This window comes from Artemia sp. Qi Xiang Cuo, chromosome 21 (assembly GCF_049724085.1).
Source record: "Artemia sp. Qi Xiang Cuo chromosome 21, ASM4972408v1, whole genome shotgun sequence".
In the NCBI taxonomy this organism is placed as follows: domain Eukaryota; kingdom Metazoa; phylum Arthropoda; class Branchiopoda; order Anostraca; family Artemiidae; genus Artemia; species Artemia sp. Qi Xiang Cuo.
Genome location: NC_142814.1, coordinates 27,089,014 through 27,111,763, shown reverse-complemented (window position 1 = coordinate 27,111,763; position 22,750 = coordinate 27,089,014). Strand labels below are relative to the sequence as shown.

Below are 22,750 nucleotides of genomic sequence, written 5' to 3'. Positions count from 1 at the left end.
AGTAAAGATCGATGTGGGTATAAAGTATTATTTTTGTTTTTGTTGTTGTTGTTTAGACCAGGGTACTTTGTATCGAAGGAGTTGTCGCAGGAACTTCGAAAACGGCTCATTCGATTGAAAATAGAAAGGGCTGATGCCCTTTTTAATAGTCAAAAGTGATTGGAAGGAAACTAATCCCTCTACCAAGCCCACCCTCCCATTTGACTTTATGTTTAAAAAATAAATGTTGCCATAAGATTAAATCAAAATGCACCGTGTTAATTCTAATTCCCAATAAGGCATCTCAGCAGTATCCCAAGAACGACTGAGGGTATTATGTTTAAACTTTTGCGGCTGCTTCTGCTCTTAAAATTTAACCAAATCAAAATAGCGTAAGTGTATCCAAGCTATCAAAGAAAGTAAACAGATTTTTTTGCAAATGGTATCAAGTTTTCCATTTCAGGTCAGCTAGAGGAGGTAGGAAACTAAATTAAACACTCCTATTTGTGTCCAGATTCTTAAAAGCGTTCATGTTGCTAAAAATTGCTGAAAATTTTTCACCAACATATAAATAGTAGGTCAAACTATAAATTCTTAAAAAAACGAAAAGATTTAAAGTATTATTTTCTTTTTCTCTGAAAAGACTATGTCAATATAAAACGAACAAAAATTAATTAAAAAAAACTTTTTCCACAAAATAAGTTTTTCAAAGAAAAGTAAAGAACTCCATTAAACAAAAAATGAGCAAAAATAAAATCAAATAATCTACCAGTCGTGAAACTACCACAAATCAGCATCGATAAATAAATGAAACCCAAAACGAACAGAAATAACAATAAATAACCAAGTCAAACTCAAAACGAGCAGAAATTAATATAAGTTGGACTCAAAACCCCTATGCCTTCCCAAGACCAGAACATAATTTGCACTTTACTGAAAAAAACACAAATGAATGTGCTTTGTCAGTTTAATATACATATACTGATATTTAGTAATCAAAATCTTAATATTATTTGATTTATTAAATTTATAAAAGTAAAACATTTATATTTTTTTCAGTAAAGTGCAAATTATGTTGTGGTCTTGGGAAGGTATAGGGGTTTTGAGTCCAACTTATATTAATTTCTGCTCGTTTTGGGTTTCATTTATTTATCGATGCTGATTTGTGGTAGTTTCACGATTGATAGATTATTTGATTTTATTTTTGCTCATTTTTTGTTTAATGGAGTTCTTTACTTATCTTTGAAAAACTTATTTTGTGGAAAAAGTTTTTTTTTAATTAATCAGAAATAAAGAGAGCTGAGATATGCCTTGGACATGTATTCAATCTATTATTTCATTTCTATTCATATTTAATATTTTGAACATTCTCCCTGGAGGATTCTTATTAGTATATTATCTAGAAATTAATGTTGAAACAAGATCTTTGTTCAAGAACCGTTCCGAACCTTGATTTCACATTGAACGAATCTTATACAATAATTATGGTGAATACAATCAAAGACAACGCTCAGATCACCTTAAGCAACTTACAAATTTAATTTCAGATATTTAAAATCTTAAGCCTAAAACCTGAAAAATGGGAGAAATATTCAGTGTATTAAGCAATAATAAAACTTGGAGAAATATTCAGTGTATTAAGCAATAATAAAACTTTGGCAACCAAAACGAAATAAAGTTAATTAAAAAAAAAACACTTTCCGAAAAAGAGGCTTTTCAAAAAAAAAAGAACCATATTAAAACTTAAGACGAGCAGAAATAAAGTCCTATCGTAATTCAAACTTAAAACAATCAGAAATTCAGAAACAATCAGAAGGCCTACTGCTATCAATAGGCCTAGTAGAAATTCTCTGTAAAATCCTTCTCTAAAATTCTCCGAGTCTATTAACCTTAGATTAAAAAAAAAAACTTTATTTCTAAAGTTTGACTAGTGTTTGTACCCCAGAGCTCCCATACTGGGGGATTTCTTGGCAACTCTGGGGAGTAAAGTTCAAATCTACATGTTGCAGGACTTTCTCCTTTGAAGATTACCAATCCTTAGGTAAAGAAGTTGAAACTTCAAACAAATAGTATATCTATAAAACTAGCTAAAATTAAGTGAATCGTGACATTTCCTTATTTTTGAGGAATTTTGTAAAACTGAAAACACATTTGCTGAAAACACAAAACAGGGTCTGATCTTTGTACAGTAAAAACAGAAAGCACTAGGAGGTTTATACAGTGGAAATTAAATATTTAGAATGCATTCATGTGATTTGGATTTGCTTGGCTTGGGATGACTTACAGACTACTATGTTGTAGACAGGTAGTGTTAGGACCACAGACTAACTTGGAAACTTGTTTCGTAATTGAAATTTTTGATGCTGTGGGCAAAGAAAAAGAAAAAGATTTTGGGAGGTCATATTATGGTTTATAAGTTTCGAATTTGAAATAATACTTAAGTACGTTTCTCCTGTTTAAAAGTCCCATTAATAGCTATTGATAATAAAAATGGTTATACCAATGGGCTGCTTAAACTATTCTGCCGTTTTCGTATGTTGCGTTAGGACTTTAGTTACAAAATATTTCTTTTTATTGTTTGAGTTTTTTAGAGAATTGAAACTAGAGACGAAAAGTTATTTATGCCTTGACTGGTGTTAAGGACTTCTGCTCCTACAGTATCATCCTTTTTTGCTTGGATGTCGGTTTTCAGTAACGGGCTAGTTTTTCTTTTCCTTTTTTAATTCTACAAATGTATTGAGATATCATGTTGGCAGATTTTTTTTTAAATTATTTTTTGCTGGTTTTTAGCACGTGTCTGAAATATACACAAAAAATATAACAAAAGCTTCTGCTTGGCCAATGGTGAAAAGAAAAGGTTAATGTGATTTTTAGTTTAAATAGACCATTAAGTATAGGTATAATTTCCTGCTTCTATCAAAATTTCCCACAAAATATCAACAACTTTGCCATATTGGTAAGAATTCCGAGAGTTATATTATCACTGGTATCTTTGAGAAGGTACACGTCGAAAATTTAATTATTATGAAATATTGTGCTTAAATTACAACATTTTATATGCTACATTAGGTTTGCTTTCTTGCTTTATAGTAACAGGAAAAGCTGTGCAAAAAAGTGCCACTTATGTTTATGTTTCTGACTCTACATTTTCTCTACAAACTTTCGTCAAAACCATGTAATCAAGTCCTTCCAAAAAGAGGTCTTACTTGTTTTTTAAGGTTATGACATAAGTCCTTTACCGGACACATATGCGTTCAGCATTTGTACGCGGACTCCATACGCTATCTGATCCTTAATTAAACAGTGTTTCTGACAATCTTTCTTCTGAATTCTACAAACAGTAGAAGATTTATTTATCCTTAGTTATAACAAAGGGATTTATTTTGAAATTTTAATATTTTTTTTTTTCAGACTTAACCGTCAGTAGTCACACTTAACCTTCTGTAGTCACGACAAAAATGGTTTTTATATTTAGATACAATTATTTTTAGAATCATAATGGTTCACCTACTTTCCTTTATTTTTGGTTCTTATGATGACTTTTTTTTTTACAGATTAAATCTTTGGTTTTGGACGTCATATTAGAAAAGGACTTAGGAACTCTTGTGATCAAACAACAACGTGTTAGGAAAATCATTAGTGACTGGTGTGATCATTTATGTAAACGTATCGACGGTTTTGAAGATTCTGATCGAACCAGCAATCCCAGTAATGATGAAGATTATGGAATCAACGTCAATCTACAGGAATTGCCACTCAAAGATTTAAAAGAGATATTTATTGACCATTTTTCAAACGTTAGATACTATGTAAACCTGCTTCGGAAGTATGCAAAACGCCTTCGTGAAAAGGTAATAACTCTGTCATCGGGGAGGGGGGGATTAGTTTCAAAAATTTTTAAGTACTGGAAAAAATATTTTTTGTCTCTGTTACATTTTTGAAAATTTTATAGCTTTGGTCTCATACGAGCTCCCCCATCTAGTACAAGTTAGAAAAATTGGAACATCGCCTAAGCGTAGGACCTAAATGACGTATCTAAGTTTGATGGTTTCCTGTTTCGTCGTTTTATTTACGTGTTGGGGTCGACGGACATTATAACTGTACATAAAAACTTTTTTTTATTTATAAACGATTTTAAATTACTCGGAAGTAATTTCGTGTCTTTACCAGTGCGCTTTAGACTTCATTAAATGCCTATTTTCTCAAGAAATGGTTGCTTGATTCACCCTTTAAAGCCATAGAAGGGTGTATTACACAACAACTTAATGATTTAATGCAACTATTACACTAAGTAGATCAGTTACTGGACCCTAAATATTTTATAGGATTCTTTATTTTAATTTATAAGTTTGCATAGTATATATATAGCCTGAAGAAATAAGAGGATTTCAAACGTCTAATGGTTTAGGCATGTAAATTAAACAAAATATACAAATATTAAAAACACTACTAATACTTTTAGCTCACTGCAGCATTAAGCCACCCTGGGCCGACCCAGCTGCGCAGGCTCCTCCTTCACCCCAGTCTATTCAAAGCTTCACTTTCTCCCTATCCCACGAAGTTCATATTTCCTTCAAATCCTTCCTGATGAGCTCTTTCTACCCTGTTCGGGGACGACCTGCTTTTTGTTCGGCTCTGGACTGATGGTCAAAAAGCCAAGTCTAAAGCTTAATATTCGACAATCTGTCATCCTTTATCCGTAATACATTTCCTAACCATCTCAAGGGTTTTTTTTTCGTTTTTTTTTCATTATAGCCCTAGAAATTGGGATCAAACCATATTTTTTGTACAGCTTGTTGTTTTGCATACGGTTAATCAAACGAATACCTAAAACTTCCTTTGCCAATTTCTCTGTAAAACATTTAAAAAAAAACTTCCTCTGCCGATTGAAGTGCTTTTATTTCAGAACTATATTTGTATTGTGATTGCCATAGCCTCCAATATTTGAATCTTGGTTATCTTCCAATATTTCAATATTGGGAGAGCTTGGTTATCTTCAAATATCTATCAATATTTGAATCGCAGAATTATCTTCCTATTCTTCCAAACTTTCTTCAACATTGAAAAACCAGCTGGTCCATGGCTATTCTACTTTTTATTTCTTCACTGCATCCGTCATCTTTAACAATAATACTACCGAGGTAAGTGAAGCCATCCACATTATCAATTTTCTCGATATCCAACATCATTCCTCCCCTTCATTTATTCCTAGTCTAAGCAACTTGGTTTTCTTGACATTAATTTTCAAACATTCTTGCACCCTGAACCCTCAAAACCTCCAAAAAGTTATTAGTTCTGCTTACATTTTTATGAAGGGCACTCTAATCATCAGCATAATATAAGTCTAAGAGAGTTTTACCCTCCCATTTGATTCCAAGCTCTCCCATAGTCTTCGCCATGTTCCTTAGGACAGAGTCTATCAGAACAATCCGTATAAAGAGGGGTAGGACACAACCCTGCATAACTCCTGATTCATCCACAAACCAGCTACTAACTTCACTTTCTACCTTAATCGCAGCAGTGCTGTTCTGGTACATGGTACTCATCACCCTGCCTAAAGTGGTAATCGCTCTGATGCTCTTAAATTTTTGTCCTGGAGTTTACCAACATCTTAACTTCCCGGAAGGCGGTTACCCTGCCTGCATTTGAGCTTTAGTTTGACTCTAGGCAATGTTTAATGATGATCTCTACTTTTAACAGAACTCCTATATACCCTAGTGTCTAGTTGATTTTTCAAAAACACGCTTTTGTTTCCTAAATCGCTAAAAAATAAAGTGCATTAATTTTTTCCTGTTATTTGGAAAAATTAGAGATTCTTTACTGCTAAGTGCAGGACAGTCTATAACAGTGGTCGGCAAACTTTTTCGCCAAAGAGCCATATATGTACATTACCAGGATTAAAAAAAAAATTAGAGAGCCAGATCGGTTTATTAATGCAGTTTTTTTTTAAATTGATGAGAAAAATACCTGTTAGATTTGCAGCTAGATGGAAAAATACAACAACTTTAGTCTTCAAGAAGACTTTAAATATTTGTGCTGGAGCGGCATTTGAGGGGCCAAAGAGCCGCATGCGGCTCCGGAGCCGCACTTTGCCGACCACTGGTCTATAACACATCTCGCAAGCTCTTTACGCTTTTTTTTAGCCTTAAAAACTTTAACCAATTCTCGTCTTTTGTACTTACAAATTTTTTCCTAATTCATTGATTCTCATATGAAGCTCGCAACGGTTTTATAAACTAATCCATATGCATATTGCCGGCAGTGGAGGGGGGGGGGGTGTTGGAGAGGTCATGGGTCCCCTTTCTGCCTCCAACTATACAAGTAAACACAGGGAACCGTTGCATAATTATAATTTCTGGAATTCTTCACATTCCTATATTTCTGCTAAATTATTTGCCTTTTGGGTCTTGGGGTGTAGATAGGGACTATATACCCAGTTAGGTCCTCTAATCCTACTTATTGAAAACCCTTGTATGAGTTTTACAGCTAAGTTATCTGTTATGGGTTGCCCCCCTTAGTAGTATAATATTTGTAGGCATGAATATAAAGTGAGTCAGAGCTCAGAGGTAATAGGCTTGAGATTGCTTGTGCAGGATTTCGACTCTTGTTGATACAACAGCATGTTGTGACGAAGCTGGCCCAGCATTGCACAAAGCTTCCACTCGTACCGGAGATTCTAGAGACATCTTGCTGTCCGGTTCTAAGCCGGCTTAAGCGCTTCGTATAGAATTTAGAAGATGAAGTTGGTCCCCGTCCTGCACTGGTTTGGGACCCGTTGCTTTTCCTGAGGCCTTAATAATTTCAACGATGTAAATAATATTATAATTGTAAATTGGAATGCCTCAACGTTATAAAACGACTATCATATTGATATATTGACTGTTGAATTCAGATGTTTTGAACTGGACTTGTTGTGAGTTTCATATACCCATCTTCCAGGGGTAGGAAACGTAAAATTAGGTGATATAAGTCTGTTTGCTCAGGCTGGAAGGAAGTGGTGCTTAGGCAAGGAGTATGGCTTATGATGGATAATGAAGCTTCTAAGCCTTGCTTAGGTTGACGACATTAATAACATAATTCTAGCTGCTCATTTTGTGACTAAAAAGGGCAAGGCAACAGTCGTAGTGCTATATGCTCCTGCAGAACCAACTGATGGAGATAGTAATGACTCTAAAGTTTTTTTACGTACAGTTTTTTTAAATTTTACGTACAGCTACAGGAAGAAGTAGAATGGATTACAGATAGGAACATAGTATTTTTATTAGAAATTGCCCAGGTCAGTAGAAATTGTAGAAATAGAAGATATTAATAACGGCTATAGAAAAGATTGGAACAAGGCCACAATTAGTGACAAGGATTAAGAATGTGCTAAACCGTGATAAAGCTACAGGAAATAATGTAGAAAAGAATGAAAAAGTTATTGACACTTTGGAAGTGAAGTAAGACTTATTTTCTGAAGAAAGAATAAGAGACAGCACTAAAAGGATTAAAAAATGAAAAGGCTCGAGGTCCTCATAGTGTGGTAAATGAGTTTTTTAAATGTGTTGAAGTTATAGATAAATTTCTGAAGATTAGAATATGATTTTTGAAAAAAGGGAAACACTTAGTGATTTTAGCACAACGTTAATTAAAGCCTCTATAAGAATGATGAAAAGAGCCAGTCTCGTAATTACCGAGGCATTAGCCTGGTTTCTGTTGGAAGCCAATTACTTATTATGATAATGCTTTTTAGACTTAGAGATCCTGTAAAGTTTTAAGAGAAGAACAGTGTGGTTGTTAGAAGTGGAGAGAATGCATCGACCAAAATCACTCTTAGATTAATAATTGAAAAGTGCCTGAGTCCTCAGAACCCTTTAGCCCTTAGCTTTATTGATTAAGTAAGCATTTGATTCAGCCAATGCAAGAGCTTTAGGGACGGTCTTATCCTTGTATGGTTTGCCAGATAAATAAATTAAAGCTATTAGTGCCATGTACGAAAATAACATTGCTGCGATTAACTTGGGAAATGACTTTAGTTGTCGCTTTCGTTTCAAATTGGTATTTAAACAGGGTTGCGTTTTATCCCTATTTATGGATCATTTTGATGGAGATTGTCCTTAGGACCATGGTAAAGGCTATGGGAGAGCGTTGAATTAAAGGGGAAAGTAAAAATCTCCCAGACTTAGATTATCCTGATGATTTGAATATCCTAGATGAAAGTGTTAGGAAACCGAATGGTTTTTTGGAGGTTTAGAGAGTTCAGGCCGCAAGAATAGGAAAATTAATTTTAAAGAGACTAAGTCGCTTAGACTGGGAAAAAGTGATGGTGTATGAGGGGGAGGGGGGGGGGGTTGGGTAACGAGAAGGTCGATCAATTGGATGGCTTCACTTACCTAGGTAGTTTATTAGTAAAGATGGTGAATGCAGTGAAGATGCTAAAATACAGTAGCCAAGGCCCAGGATATTTTTTCACAGTTCAAAAAGTTAGAAGAATAGGGGAAAAAAAAAAATCTGCGATCTAAAGTTAGAACATCGGGAGCTGCAGTGATGACAGTGGTCAAGTATGTTTCTGAAACGTGGGCACTCCAAAATAGGGCGGAAGATTTAGTAGATGTTTCACAGAGGAATTTTCTATGGATTGTTTTGAGTACACGTCTGACTGACCGTATTTCAAACAGTAAGCTGCACGAGAAATCTGTTTCTGTCCCGCTTTCTAGGACGATTGTGAGAGAAGTTTTTAGATAATTAGGGCACGTTCTGTGGATGACAGATTGCCAAAGATCGTCTTTTTCGGCAGACATTTAGGGCCAAACGAAAAGTAAGTCGCCCCCGAATTATACAAACTGAAAGTACTTTAACAGCTGTAGTTAGAAACAAAAGGTGCAATCTTTCCTCTAAAAGCTGTGGGCTGTGGTAAGTTGGAGGGGCTGGGGATGTTCAATGCTTAGGAGGAATTTTGGCTTAGGAGGAGATAGGACCAATAAAAGTGAGTGAAATATTGATTACAAATTTTACCCTAACCGAACGTTCATTATAAGCGTTTAAAATATTTTCTAATTGTAATTTCTGTTTTAGTTTGGAAAAAAGTCTAATCTAGATAAATATTGAGTGGATATTTTTTTTAGTATAAAATAGGATAGACATGCAAAAGGACAATGCAAAATTTAATTTCAGCAGAGAAAATAAAATTTAAATTTTAGTCTAGATGGTTTTGGTTCTATTCCAGAACACTTTTTTAACAGAAAGCAAAACAATGTAAAAATACATTGATACAAAGCATATAAAAAAATATATAAAAGGATTCATGGAGACCTTCAACCTCAAGCAAACAGAATTAGATAGTTCTAGACGAGTTAAAGACATTACACTTAGAGGAGTTTTCTATGTTGCATCCAATTTCTAAATTAAGACATGCTGTAAGTTGTGTAAAGTTTGCCTACATTTTGGCTAAAAGAGAAAAGGGACCAAAGAGAGAAAAAGTGTCCCGAACATGGTGATAAATATGCAAAATATAAAATTTAGTCGTCAGCAAAACAAATTCTTCAGAAGTATCGAGTGCCCTTTTTTTTAAATTGTTCTGAGGGTCCGGGGCTTTGAACCAATTTTAGGGGGGGAATGTTGAAAACAAATATTCAGATTCAAGACGAAGCATTACTCTTGTGTCCTCTCTTCCTTTCTCTCTTTTCATTTTTTTCTCTCTATCTCTCTCTATCTTCCTCTCACTCTGTTCCATATGTTTATGAAAAATTTCTTGATTGTTCATTTCTTTCAGTGTGAAAGAGATGTGCATTCAATTCTGTCTACGTCAGGAGAAGATCCAGTGTCTTTTTTAAACATGTTGCCTGAAGTAGATTCGTTATGCAAGTCATGTCACTGTAAGCTAAGTGAAAGTTACAACTTGATTTGTGAGTCCCATTTATTTCATGGCCTGGAGCAAAGCGCCACCATTTCCGTGACTCCGTTGGAAAACTGCTCTAAGAGGGATGAGCAGGTGAAAATTTCTACTAACAGAGAAATGGATCTGAAGTCAAGTTTGTCTATTCCTAGACCTTCTGAAATGGAACTTCAAAGTTCTTCATTCTGTGTGGACCATAGTTTACACTCAACAAAACAAGAATCCACCCTTGTTGATGAAACGATTTCAAAATCTAGGCGACATCCTCTCTCTATACAAGAAACTCAACAGAAGACAGCTGTGTCCTATCCCATTGCAGCTGTCAATGGTTCAGATTTCAAAATTCAAAATGGTGACAAATTTTTCTCTGCTTTTACAAAAGGCTTGAGCTTAGAAAAAAGTAACAAAGACACTTTAATTGCAAAGGATTTAATTGCAAATGATTCTTACATTGGAAAAACTTTCACAGTTGTAGTTGAAGAGGTTCTAACACCAGAAAAGTTCTACTTAAGTTTTGCAAGTAATGAAGAGAAGCTGAGTGTACAAAGGTAATTGTATGCACTTTTCTCGTTCGATTTATTTATCTCTTTGCCTATTCTGTTTCACCATAGAAGTGTATTTTTAATGCAATGTAAATTAGTCTTATTCCAAATTAATCTTGGCCAGTGACCTTTTAGAGCGTTAACCTTGTAGTGAACGCTTTGGTTGGCATGCAGAAACTCCCCACTAATACAACGTCACCGAAAATAACTGCTGCCAAAATTATCATTTCCGCCGCAAGATGTACTGACACTTAGTGCGTACCGCTTCTTTGCTTTTTTTTGTGACGATTTTTACTAAAACTTCGTTCAACAACGGATCCAAACTTAAAAAATAAATTTTCACAAGTAAGGGGAATTTTGCCACCCCTCAAACCTATTATTAGGTGTGAAAATACATATTATATGTATTATTTATATGTAAATAAAAATGTAGCACTGTTCAAATTTCCAGCGATTCTTTTTTTGTATCTGTTTATTTGTAGCAAATAATTAGTTTTATTATTCATTATTTTGAAAAATATAGAAAATCAGTTGGCTAAGTTAAATTTTCATTTAAAAGTATTTATTTTGCCTTTGGTGAAGCAACAATAACTGGCATATTGAAAAGTTAGTAGGGGTGGCAACTTGTTTATAGTTAAAACGTCTTGACGTAGGAAAATTGTAGCAAGTAATTTAGTGTTACTTTTAGTTTCACTTTTAAATACCTTATGTTCGTCACTGCATCTTCCTTGTAAATCTACTCCTTTCAAATGCATGGGTAAAAGTACTGGCTAAGTAACTTTAAACTTACGTAACTTTAAAGAAAGTTAGGGAACAAAATTTTGTTTAGTATTTTTACCGAAAACTTTCAATGCAGGCCGCATCCAACCCATATGCACCTCAGTTCAAAGCCGGTTACTGAGGAATGTAGACTCAGAGAAGTTAGCTTTGAAAGTCAATTATGGGTATTGATTAAATATAAGATATATACGATTTTCATATTATTGTCAATTTTCAGTCATTGTTAGCTGTACTAACTTTTATTTTGAAAGAAAGAAGCGAAACTAAGGGTAAATAGAAAAGTAAGATTGTTCTCATCTTTTATTTATATTTTTACACAAGGGAGTTCTCTTCTTTTCTGAAGTTTAGCCTCCTTCCCCGAGGTTAACTGAGTTTTGGGGCTAGTTAGGTGGGGGGAGGGAGCTAAAATAGGCGGTTCGAAGTCCACCTTAAAAAGGCCAGATTATGATGGAGGATCAAGGGGGTTAAAGCTGAGGGAATTCTCAAGTTCCACTTAAAAGGGCTTTTTTTGGAGTTTGTTATTCAATATATTTTTATGTCTTCTAGGAGGTCAATAGACACATCATATCTCCAAAATCCGATCCAGATGAAAAATTCTAGTCAAGGTATATGTTCCAAGATTGGTGTCGTGTGCTGCAAATTGCACCAAGTAAGTTTTACTTTCTACTAAAATTGAATTTATTTATTCAAAGAGCTTTTGTTACTCTTTTTAAGAAACGACTGATTTTGGGGTCTTGGGTTCAGTGGACCATTGGATCTTCAGGAAATAAAAAAGATTTTCTAGGTTTCTGCGGAATTTTGCTACAGTAGGGATAGGTCGCAACCCCTCCCCCTAAATCTTGAGATATTTGGCACACTTTAGAGAAGACATGCAGCATAACATGAAGAGTTGATGGCAGAAGCCTCCCCAACAGGCTAACAGATAAATGGTAACAAGACGAAGTCGATATCAAATGGTGCCATAGGTAAAGGTAAAGAATACGGCATTGGACTTTACAGTCCCTACCGGCGGTACTGATCTCCGTTTCTTGGCCCTTCAGCTAGAAAATGCAATGGGAGGTTGGGGGCCAGCCATCATGTGCTTTTGCACACCCTTCCTGTTTACCTTCCACAGATTTCTCCAGGTACCCATTTAGAGCTGGGCCGACTCTGGCTGAGCTTACAGAGTCAGGCCACTGACCCCCGTCCCAAACCAAAGAATTGGGTACACTAGGATTCAAACCGTCGTCCTCTTAGACAAAGGATCCTAAATCCAGTGCACCAATCCACTCGGCTAGGATGGCTTACAAAAACTAACAAACAAGTATGTGTCCAATAAGAGAGTCATGCATACTCCCGCCATTTACCCGTGCCCCAGCCATTTAAACATTTGCCTCTCAATTACTTGGACTATCTGTCTCGACTTTTTTCCGTCTACAATGAGCCATGTCTTGATGCAACCTATGCAACCTGCAAAATACTTGATAACTTCAATTCAAAATCAACGGACTCGGTGCCATAACTCGGTGCTATGGTGCCATAATTACATTAATAATATGTATATGGTGTCGAAATTGAAAAAGCTGGTGATTGTTATGGCTGCTTTGCTTAAAAAAATAATTTTCTACGAAGAATACTTGTGAGTAGTTGGGCTGATCAGATAACTAACAGTCAGATCGGAGAAACAATATAACCAAATGGTCATCTGAACTAGGTAGGCCGAGGATGAACCCTCAAGAATACCTAGTTTTAGGCTCGTGCAGGTTGATGGAAGAGTTGTTGAGAATGGAACATACCTTGAGAATGCTGTAGTCATCCCTCAATGGACTATAAGCTTTTGCTGAAGATGATCTGATGTGGAGATCTATTGTTGCTTATATGTCTCCATGAGTGGGAGGAACTAAGTTTAAGTAAATAGAATAGAATAAGAATAGGGAAGTAAATAGGGAAAATAAGGAAGTAAATAGAATAGAATAAGGATAGATGATTTTAAATATTGTACAATTTCTTTTTTACGGTTTACCTTGACCAAACAATAAAATCAGTTTTTAGTGAGTAATGTCGGTTTTTCCAAAATGATTACAAATTTGCATATATATATATATATATAATATATATATATATATATATATATATATATATATATATATATATATATATATATATATATATATATATATATATATATATATATATATAATATATATAGGTTATATATATAATCAAGTGTGTTTTTGTTGGTTCAAGAATAAATTAAACTAATCAAGCTAGAAATGTGAAAAAATTACAGAATGATCATGGAACTATGAGAATCGACATAGGGTACTGAAATCTGAGAATATACCAGGTATAATAAAACAGCTTATCTGCAAAATAAAGTTATCACTCAGCTGTGGCTAGGCTCAACAAGTGTATATCTTTTGGGGATATGTTATTTCAGTCATAGGTGCCTCAATTTTCTGGGGGGGGGGATCCGGTGATATTTTGTGATAAATATTCAACAGAGAAAGCTGAGTAACATTGATCTGTCAATGTTTTGACCATGCACGATCAAAGCAATTCATGTAAAAAAAAACGTTATAAATCAGTAACTACCAGGACGATTGAATTGATTGTTTTTCGGCATTGTGTTCCGAGGGTCAAAGAGATTTCGATTTTGCGGGGTTGTTGGGAGGGGTGGGGTCTCTTTGTGTCTGTTAGAGCAGAAACTTTGTGAAATCTCGGAAACTTTTAGATAATAGCATCTAGATGGGAGATATCAATGAACGGAATAGCTGTATAAATGGGAAAGGGAAATAGATTATAAGAACCTAAAAGCTATGGAATAAAAAAGAAATAAGAAACAGGATATTTGACATCATGATAACAACTTTGTGAGGGCTAAAGAGTTGATTGAAGCGAAGAATATTTTTTTCCAAGAACCAGTTCCCCATTTGCAAACCACAGCGAATGAAGCGAGAGGAGGGTATCCAGAAGTCTCTGTCCTTAACATGAAGATGACAGCACTCGTCAAAAAGCAAAGAATGTGGATTCTTAGCATTTGACAAATGCTTGCTTAAAAATTTCATAATTCAGGACATGCAGTTTTTGTTTTATGATCGTTTGGTTGAGTTGATGTCAGCGCTTTTGTGATAAAAAAAAAAAAAAAAAAAAAAAATATCAAGCAACATTAGACGCTTGTTCCTGAAAGGTAATACGAAAATAAAGAGTGAAAATGAAAAAAAAAAACGAAAGTAAATAAAAAGTAAGCTATTAAAGTAAATAAATAAGGGAAATAAAAAACAGAAATAAAAGGGGTCTAATACCACATACGAGGGCCATGCACTATCATTTACTGCCGTGAAGTTTTGGGAGGCTGAGTTTAAACGTGTTAGTAACGCTTTGGGTGACGATGAACGTCTTTGATATTCAAACTGCTGCCACAAGACGTTCAAAATTGAAGCATCACTAATGTCGGTCAAATGGTGCAAAACGATCAACGAATTAAAGTGAAAGAGATTCCAGAGTTTATGAATGTGCTGAAAGGAAGTTTTCATCACCATATTGAATTATAATTTGGGCATTAAAAAGCCTGAATTTTCTCTGCGTTAGGTGCTGCGTTTGCTCACGCTAAGTGAAAAAGGCATTCGGGTGAACAACATTCTATTGGTGCAGTTTAGGCGGTATAAATTTAATTAGAGTTTTTATGCCAATTCCCACGCCCGTTTTATGCCAATTAAACGAGTTTTATGCCAATTAAAAGAGTTTTATGCCAATTAAACGCCCGAAACAAAATACAGCTAAAATAAAAGACTATGGAGGAGAAATGGCTCCAGAAAAGCACAATATTTCCAGCTGAGAAAGTGTTTGTGACTATTTTGTAACAGTCATAGAGTTACGTTAATCGATTATATTCAAAGAGAGAAAATATAGCAGAATCGTACTACACAATAACACAAGTTAGAAATTGCAGAAAACAGCCACATTTGCAGAACAAAAGAAAAATATGTTTCACCGAGACATTGCGTCGTCTCACACCTCAGTAGTTGTCAGGGCTAAAATCCTCTAAATCACGGATTGGATTATTTGTTCTCCCTCGTTATTCACCAAATTCTTTTTGTTTCCTAGTCTAAAAATTGTGCTTGGGAGACATCGAATACGTTTTGGATGGCTTAGATAGGTTGGAGCATAGCTGGGAGAAGTGTGTAGATTTATATGAAGTTTGCAAAGAAATAAAAATAAATTTAAACAAAAAGTTTATTGTGTCTTTCTTGAGTCAGAAACTTTTTGAACCGTCCTCGTATACGCTCATACTTTAATGCATGAAAATAGCTTAAATAAATGAAAATGTCTGTGCAGTTGCCATCAAAGTGGCTTTTGCAGGACTCATGATGAAACTCGGGCCTTACACCTGAGCAGGTGGACCTTGCTCCGCTTGGGCTGGCTTTCGGGTAGGCGACCCTTGCAGAGGGTTCTTGTAGCGCTTGGGCTTTTGACTCTCTTTTGTATTCCCTCACTAAATTACATAAAAGTAGCTTAAATACGTGAAGATTTTCATGCAATTGTTTTGTTTTTTAGTATATAGCTTAAATGCATGAAAATATTTGTACTGTACCATTTATGCAAATGTTGTTGTTTTTTTTTTAATATCATATATCCAGTTTATTTAATTTTATATATATATATATATATATATATATATATATATATATATATATATATATATATATATATATATATATATATATATATATATATATATATATATATATATATATATATATATATATATATATATATATATATATATATATATATATATATATATATATATATATATATATATATATATATATATATATATATATATATATATATATATATATATATATATATATATATATATATAATATATATATATATGCATTCGCGTGGCTTTAGTATTATCCGGAGATATTTTTAAGCTTCTCGTTTCACTAGTTTAGCTTAAATTCACCGAGACAAACCCTTCAGTTTCTATATGTAGATATTAATATAAAGGTCCAATCTTTATATGTAGTGTAGATATAAGTCTACTGTGTAGGTAAAGAATGTAGATATGAAGCGTCTACGGTTTATGCCGTTGAAGAGAGTCAACAGTATTTTAAAGTGAACAATATATATGTTTGTTTAAACGGATTTTATTTACATTGTTTTTTCTTTTAGCTCAAGCCCGTAGATGGAGAATGGAGCAAATACGCCTGTTTGTACTTCCGATACGCTGTTGAAGCTCCAGGTCTATTAGAGGCTATATTTATGGGGATGAAATTAGATAATAATGAATTGATTTACAGTGTTAAACTTATGAAACTTGACATTGAACCAAAAAAAGGATTTTATGACATTGGTCAGTATTTAGTTCAGACAAGATTTGCTGTTGAAACTGAAACTGAAAAAGCAACTGAGCCCAATAAAAAGACTGCGAATGTCCCTGTAGAAAACAAATCAACGTCTAATAGAAAGAGAGCGGATTTTTCTGGTGATATTCAGTCCGGTCCTAAAATGCCTTCAGATTTGGGAAATGATGATAGTTTTTCTTTGAACCAACACTTGATTTTAAATGTTACTCAAAAGGCAGTTGAAGTACTGGAACATGATTTTAATGGACTGGAAATCAAGCCAGTTGCTAAACCGGAAAGTTACTGCTCACGGGAAATAGTCCAGCTTGATGAAAACCTTAGCGATGCTATGCCGTCATCAAGTGAGCGGTTTTTACCAGACAAAATTTCTCAATTACTACAGAAGAAAGAAGGAATAGCCGCACAGGATTCAAAATCCTCTCCAGCTTCGCCAAATATTCACTTTCCTCATCCGGTAGTCCAGTCGCTTAAAAACTACGTCTATGATGTGCCTCCATCTAATTATAAGGAGATCCACAACGAAGGTCTTCCATCTGGAAAAGTCCCTCAGGCAGTGCTAGACCAAAGAAAGAAGGTTACAGAGCAATCGAACTCCCCAGATGCAGGTTCCAAAAAAAGTCACAATGTTCCTGGGGTTTTAAATGGTATAGAAGAGGGGTCTTTCAATGCACTGCGCGTAAAAACCGATTCATGTAAAAATTTAGGTTTTTCTGGAAGTAGCTGGTCTAACAAAGATTTGGCTCTGGTAATCCCAGAAACAGTCCATGAAGTAAATTTGCCAACACCCCAATCAGAGCCATTTAAAGCACCAGAGGTTGAATGTTTGTCAAAAGAGAGTCTATCACAGATGTACATTGACTACTCTCCATGTTTTCCTAATATGTCTGACACACCAACCCCGCTGGTCAGCTTTCCTCCAGATTCCACAGAGTGGTTTCGCAGTCTCCCTATTTCCACTCTTCCTCCTAGGTACTATCTCTTTCCTGTTCTTTATGATCTACCCGCTAATCCAAAACAACAAGTACCTCCTAGAGCTGTAAGCCCTTTATCTCAATGCCAAGGGCCTGTTCAACATCCACTGATGTTTCCTTATATGTCCAATCCTATGCCTTTACGCTTTAATAATACTAACGCTTATCCTCCAAATATTGTCTATTCGACGCATCCACCTCGGGGCGGTTATTTTTTCCCTCCTCCGTCATTACAATCGCCATGGACGCCTGGTCCTTATTATCAGAACCAACATTCTAACCCTCGACAGGTTGATGCCGCATGTAAGCCGGAGCCGATAAATACTTTCTTTGGAAATTGTGTCGAAGGTAACTCCTCTATCTTAACAGTCCCAGATTACAGCATGAGAGTACCTCAGGGGCAGATGTATCCAGTACAAAGTGATAATTCAAAAGAAGATTGTAACAACCCGTGTGAGCAGGCTCTTGAAACCGGGAAAATCTTAAAAGCCAGGACAAACCTAAACAGGTTCAGTACAAGTTCTCAAAATCAGGATGGCATACATAAGAAAGCAGGAAACACCGGTGTAAATCCCAGTCAAAGCAAGAAAAACATCCCGTTGTCAAATTCTATCCAAAGATCAAATTTGGGCGCTAATGAAGGAGTTGGTAAACCAGGTACAACTGTATGCAGAATGGAAGATAAAGGTACTTGACATTACTAATGTATATCTTAAGGTTCTGGTTCAACATATATTTGAACAAGGATATATAGGAGAGGGTGGAACACGTCCTTATCCCTCTTATTGATCCTAAGGGTCCTACTTGAAACCGCGGAAAATTTGGGTACTAAGTTGTACCATTTCTTCTTCTTTTTTTTAAACTTTTGTCCACCATAGAAATTGACTTCGATGTCTCCCTCCTTACCTCATAAAAATATACACTAGTGCCCCCCTCTCCCCTCTTCTATAGTTTGAATGTATGTATACATGTGCGCATTATGAGGTAAAAAAGAAACAAAAATTGTCACCTGTTTTATTAGCATGAACAATTTTAATTGAGCTGATTTTCAATTTTCTGTGATTTTACAGTCAACATTCTTTGCTTCTTATTACTATTTTGTTAGAAGCTATCCAGTGTATTTGCATGGGATGTGCGCTTTGCCTTCGTGATAAAAGTTACACCTTCAGACCAGGTTTCTTGAAAGGAAGACTTATTTTGTATGATTAAAAAACTAACTGATTAAAGAAAAGTAAATAGCGGCGATAAAACAAGAGAACAGAAGTTACCACAAATAAGACTGGGGCTGTCGTTGCTTTAAATCCACTGAAAGTTAGATTATCATTGGAGCTTTAAACAATGAATAATTAATGTCTAACAGATTTAATCAATGTCTAAATTGAAAAGAACGGAAATTAACACAAACAGGAGTGCGGTTAACGTCTTCTAAACCTTTTTATAGGCCAGAGCATCATTTCCCTTTACTGAAAATTAAATCAAGAAATTTTTTTTCAACTAAAAGTAAGCAGCAACATTAAAACTTAAAATGAACAGAAATTATTATGTACATGAGGGGGTTGCCCCTTCCTCAATATTTCACTAAAAAAAGATTCTTATTGCTTCAATTAAACGGTTTTTGTGCTTTTAAGTGGTTTTAAGAATTGGGACAAAGAGTTAAACTTTAGCATGAAGAGCGAGGTATTGAGGAGGGGGAAACCTCTCTCATATATGCAAGAACTTCTGTTACCCTTAACGTCTCCACATGTAAGATTGAGTCGGCAAAGAGAAATTAAGACAAATAAAATAATTTTGTTCGTGAATCTGGCAAATTCTCCCAGTGTAAAATTTCTCCTGGGAAGTTCACCCCCAAAACCTTCCCTCCCCACGGAACTTTCTTCCAGTGGAAAATCCCCAAATCAGAAAATTCAGAGCCCTCTCCTGATATTCTAGGACTATTGGTTTAGTAAAATCACCCATGGGGAAAAGCAAAACAAAAACAAATAAACACACATCCCTGATCTTTCTTCTGAAAAAAAAAAAAAAAATTAAACTCCACATTTTTGCAGATGGGAGCTTGAAACCTCTACAGTAGGATTCTCTGATATGCTGAATCTAATGGTTTGATTATCACTAAGGTTCCTTGGGTTTTCGGTTGTCTTTCTCCCTTTTCAATACTCAAGAAATTGTTTTCTGGCTCGTAGGCTTTGATGGGTAAAACTAAACTTAATGAGTCTTATATATTTAGAATCAGCATAATAAGTCAATTGTTTTGATGTATCTATTGATATTAAAATAGAGTTTCGGTTGCTATTGATCCGAGTTGCTCCTTACTTAAAGCTGTTTGTCAAAATATATTTTAAACATTTTCTCTTTTATAATGTTGATAAATCCAAAATTGCCGAGACTTCCAGGAATTAATATCATTACATGTTCAACAATCAGTCCATTTTTTTATAGTTCTTTTCAGTAATCTTGGCTATTATGGGGACTTTCTTTCTCTTTTTGCTACCGTTCTTGTTGGTGTTTTAACACTAGAAAAACAATTCAAAGAATATGTCGTTTACAATGAAATGTAATTGATGTTCAAGCTGTTTAGAGCTTTTGAGAGGGTAGAAATGGACAGATTGGACCACATTTGCTTGTAAACTTTGATTAATCTTTAGATATAATTTTTTGTTGTGTTGTTGTTGATGGTATAAAAAATGAAAAATCACTGCTCAAATAAAGATTGTTTTCAGTAAATCGTGGTTGACGCCCTGGTTGTTACAAGACTTAGAGGGCGTTGGCCCGACTCCTGCTTGTGGGAATTTCTGTTTGTTTTGAATTTGAATTTTTTAACGAATTGCTTGTTTTTTTTTCGTTATGGGTTTCATTTATTCATTGATAGTGATTTCTGTTTGTTTTCAATTTAAACTATTGTACAACTTTATTTCTCCTCGTTTTTGGCTTAATATCTTTTTGCTTTTCTTGGAAAAAAGTTTTTTTAATTAATTTCTGTTTGTTTTTAATTGAGTGTATTTTATTGGTTAATAAAAGGAATAATTTGTATAGTTTTCTTTTCTGCTTAAGGATTAAGATTTCGGCTTGTTGTTTAGATTTTTGGCGAAATTTTACAACAAATTTTAATAATAATTTTAGTTTTACTGTGGACATTGGATTGGTTGGGAAGAGAATACTATTCAAATAGATTGAAAATCTAAGTAATTTTATAAATAATAGAATATTAGAAATAATCTTTGGTCTTCTATAGGGTGCCGTTTTAGAATGAATAAGTGTTTTGTTCTTTTTTAGCTTGCCCTACTTAATATATCAACACGGTTTAATACTGGGATTCCGTTTAAATTGAGGTAAAAAAAAACTCTTAAATTTGACTGAAGCCATCCTAACCCTCATTTTTTTACAACTTTGAATAAAGACAAATATTAATCGATCATTTTTTAAAGGGAATATTATTGTGTTATATTATGATTTTGCTGCTTTTTGTTTAGATAAATGCGTTTTAAACTCGTTTATTGAAAGAGTTCTGTTTTTGTTATTTAAAAATAAAAACAAAAATAGGACGTCAAGAATCAACGCATCAAGAATGAAATTTGTTTCCTGATTGAGTTTCCCTTGGCTCTGAAATTGATTGGGGTTTTTTCATAGTCTGAAATTTTAAAGCAGTTCAACATACAAATTTGAATATTTTGCAATAAGATCCAATAGAAGTACATTTTAAAACATTTTAATAGTAAAAATTTTAAATCTATTTGCCCACACTCCCTTCCTGTATTCCCTCGAAGTTTCAGCTGAGTTCCTTGAACCCTCAATTTCCGGTACCGAGATATTGCATATGTGGTATTTTGATAACTTAGATGCATATTGCTTCTTTCGATTTAGCTCCACCTTTTCTGTCAGCCACAATTCATTGTCTGCTTGCCCCACCATATTAGCAACCTTGCCGCACGTATTACATTTTTGATTTGTATAGCTACCTAACCGTGCATAAATTGTAAGTCTCACGGGAGTTTATAGTGCAAAAAGATTTTTCATATATGGAGTAAAGACAAACATTTGTTAGCCCTTTCTCCTCCCCAAAACTAAGTTTAACTTTTCCTTGCTCCCCCCTTCTTCCTTTCTCTAAAAGTGCATGATAGTTTCAATTCCGTCCCCACAGCAGTTCCTGAGATATTGTAGACATGCTAATTTGAAAATCAGAATACACATATTGTCTTTTGATTTATTTCCACTCTCCTCCCCAAGTAGAAATTTTAAACCCACTTGGTCCTTGAATATTTTGTCAAAGTTTCAACTCAGTCTCTTTGGCCATTCCCAAGATGTTACAAACAATCTGAAAAATCAAGTGCGTATAGCATCTTTTGATTTGCTCAATTATAATACTTTTTTGTGAAACGGGTTATCTTGGCCTTAAAAACAATCCGCAAGATCTCGCTCAAAACACGACAAATTTGGAACAGAGGGTTCTTTGGCTCATTTTAAGACCCTTATCCCCAATAGAGCATGTGGTTTCCTTGGCCCATAGACAGATATCCGAAAGTTTCGAGCTAGTCGTACTCCTATAGACCAAATATGCCCTCCTTTTTCTTTGTAAAATCTATTTGTAAACAATAAGCAACGTGCATAATTTACGACCCTTGTCCCAGAGGTTTTGCGGATCATGTTTTCGCAGGCAGACTTATTTGCCTAATTTTTCGACTATTTTGAACGAATCATATATTTAAAAAATTTGATCGGATGGGTTTGTTTTTTTTGGGGGGGGGGGGGCGGGTAGGAAATAAGGACAGTGAAGGGAGCTGATTAGGCTCCATTCACTTTGACTTCTTAAAAGGGGCACTAGAACTTTGAATTTGTAATTAAATGAGCCCACTCCAAAGTTTATGCGACCATTCCCTCCGTACGAAGTTGCCCGTTGAAAGAAAAAATTAATAATACATGGAACATGTATAACTCTTTGCTTAGGCACTGTTATTGCGCTGTCTTTTGAATAATGTTCCTTTTTAATTGATTTAGCTCTGTTATGAGTTGAATATAAAAATATTTGGAAACTTTTTTTTAGTTTTTGTGCTTAAGAAGTAAAATATCCTGCATTACAATTTAAAATTAGACGACATTTACTTAGCACCTTCAATTTATATAATACTAATATAACGTATATTCAACTTCAGCATAAAAAATTAAACAACAAATTCGTATTCAGGAAGATCCAAGTTTGGATTCAGGAACATCCATAGTGTGGTTCAACAACTACCTTTTCTTCTTTTTTTAATG

The 22,750-nt window shown here is 34.6% G+C and overlaps 1 protein-coding gene across 7 annotated transcripts in view; it reads left to right on the top strand.

The window, feature by feature from the left end:
* LOC148939397 (uncharacterized) overlaps positions 1 to 22,750 on the top strand; it is a 112,383-nt gene that overhangs the window by 75,471 nt on the left and 14,162 nt on the right. For all 7 annotated transcript variants that reach the window (XM_089106591.1, XM_089106585.1, XM_089106587.1 and 4 more), the window contains exons 3-6: positions 3,534 to 3,830; positions 9,731 to 10,401; positions 11,722 to 11,824; positions 16,339 to 18,190. In XM_089106591.1, the coding sequence (XP_088962717.1) occupies positions 3,534 to 3,830; positions 9,731 to 10,401; positions 11,722 to 11,824; positions 16,339 to 18,190 (2,923 nt within the window). The remainder of the gene's footprint in view (positions 1 to 3,533; positions 3,831 to 9,730; positions 10,402 to 11,721; positions 11,825 to 16,338; positions 18,191 to 22,750) is intronic.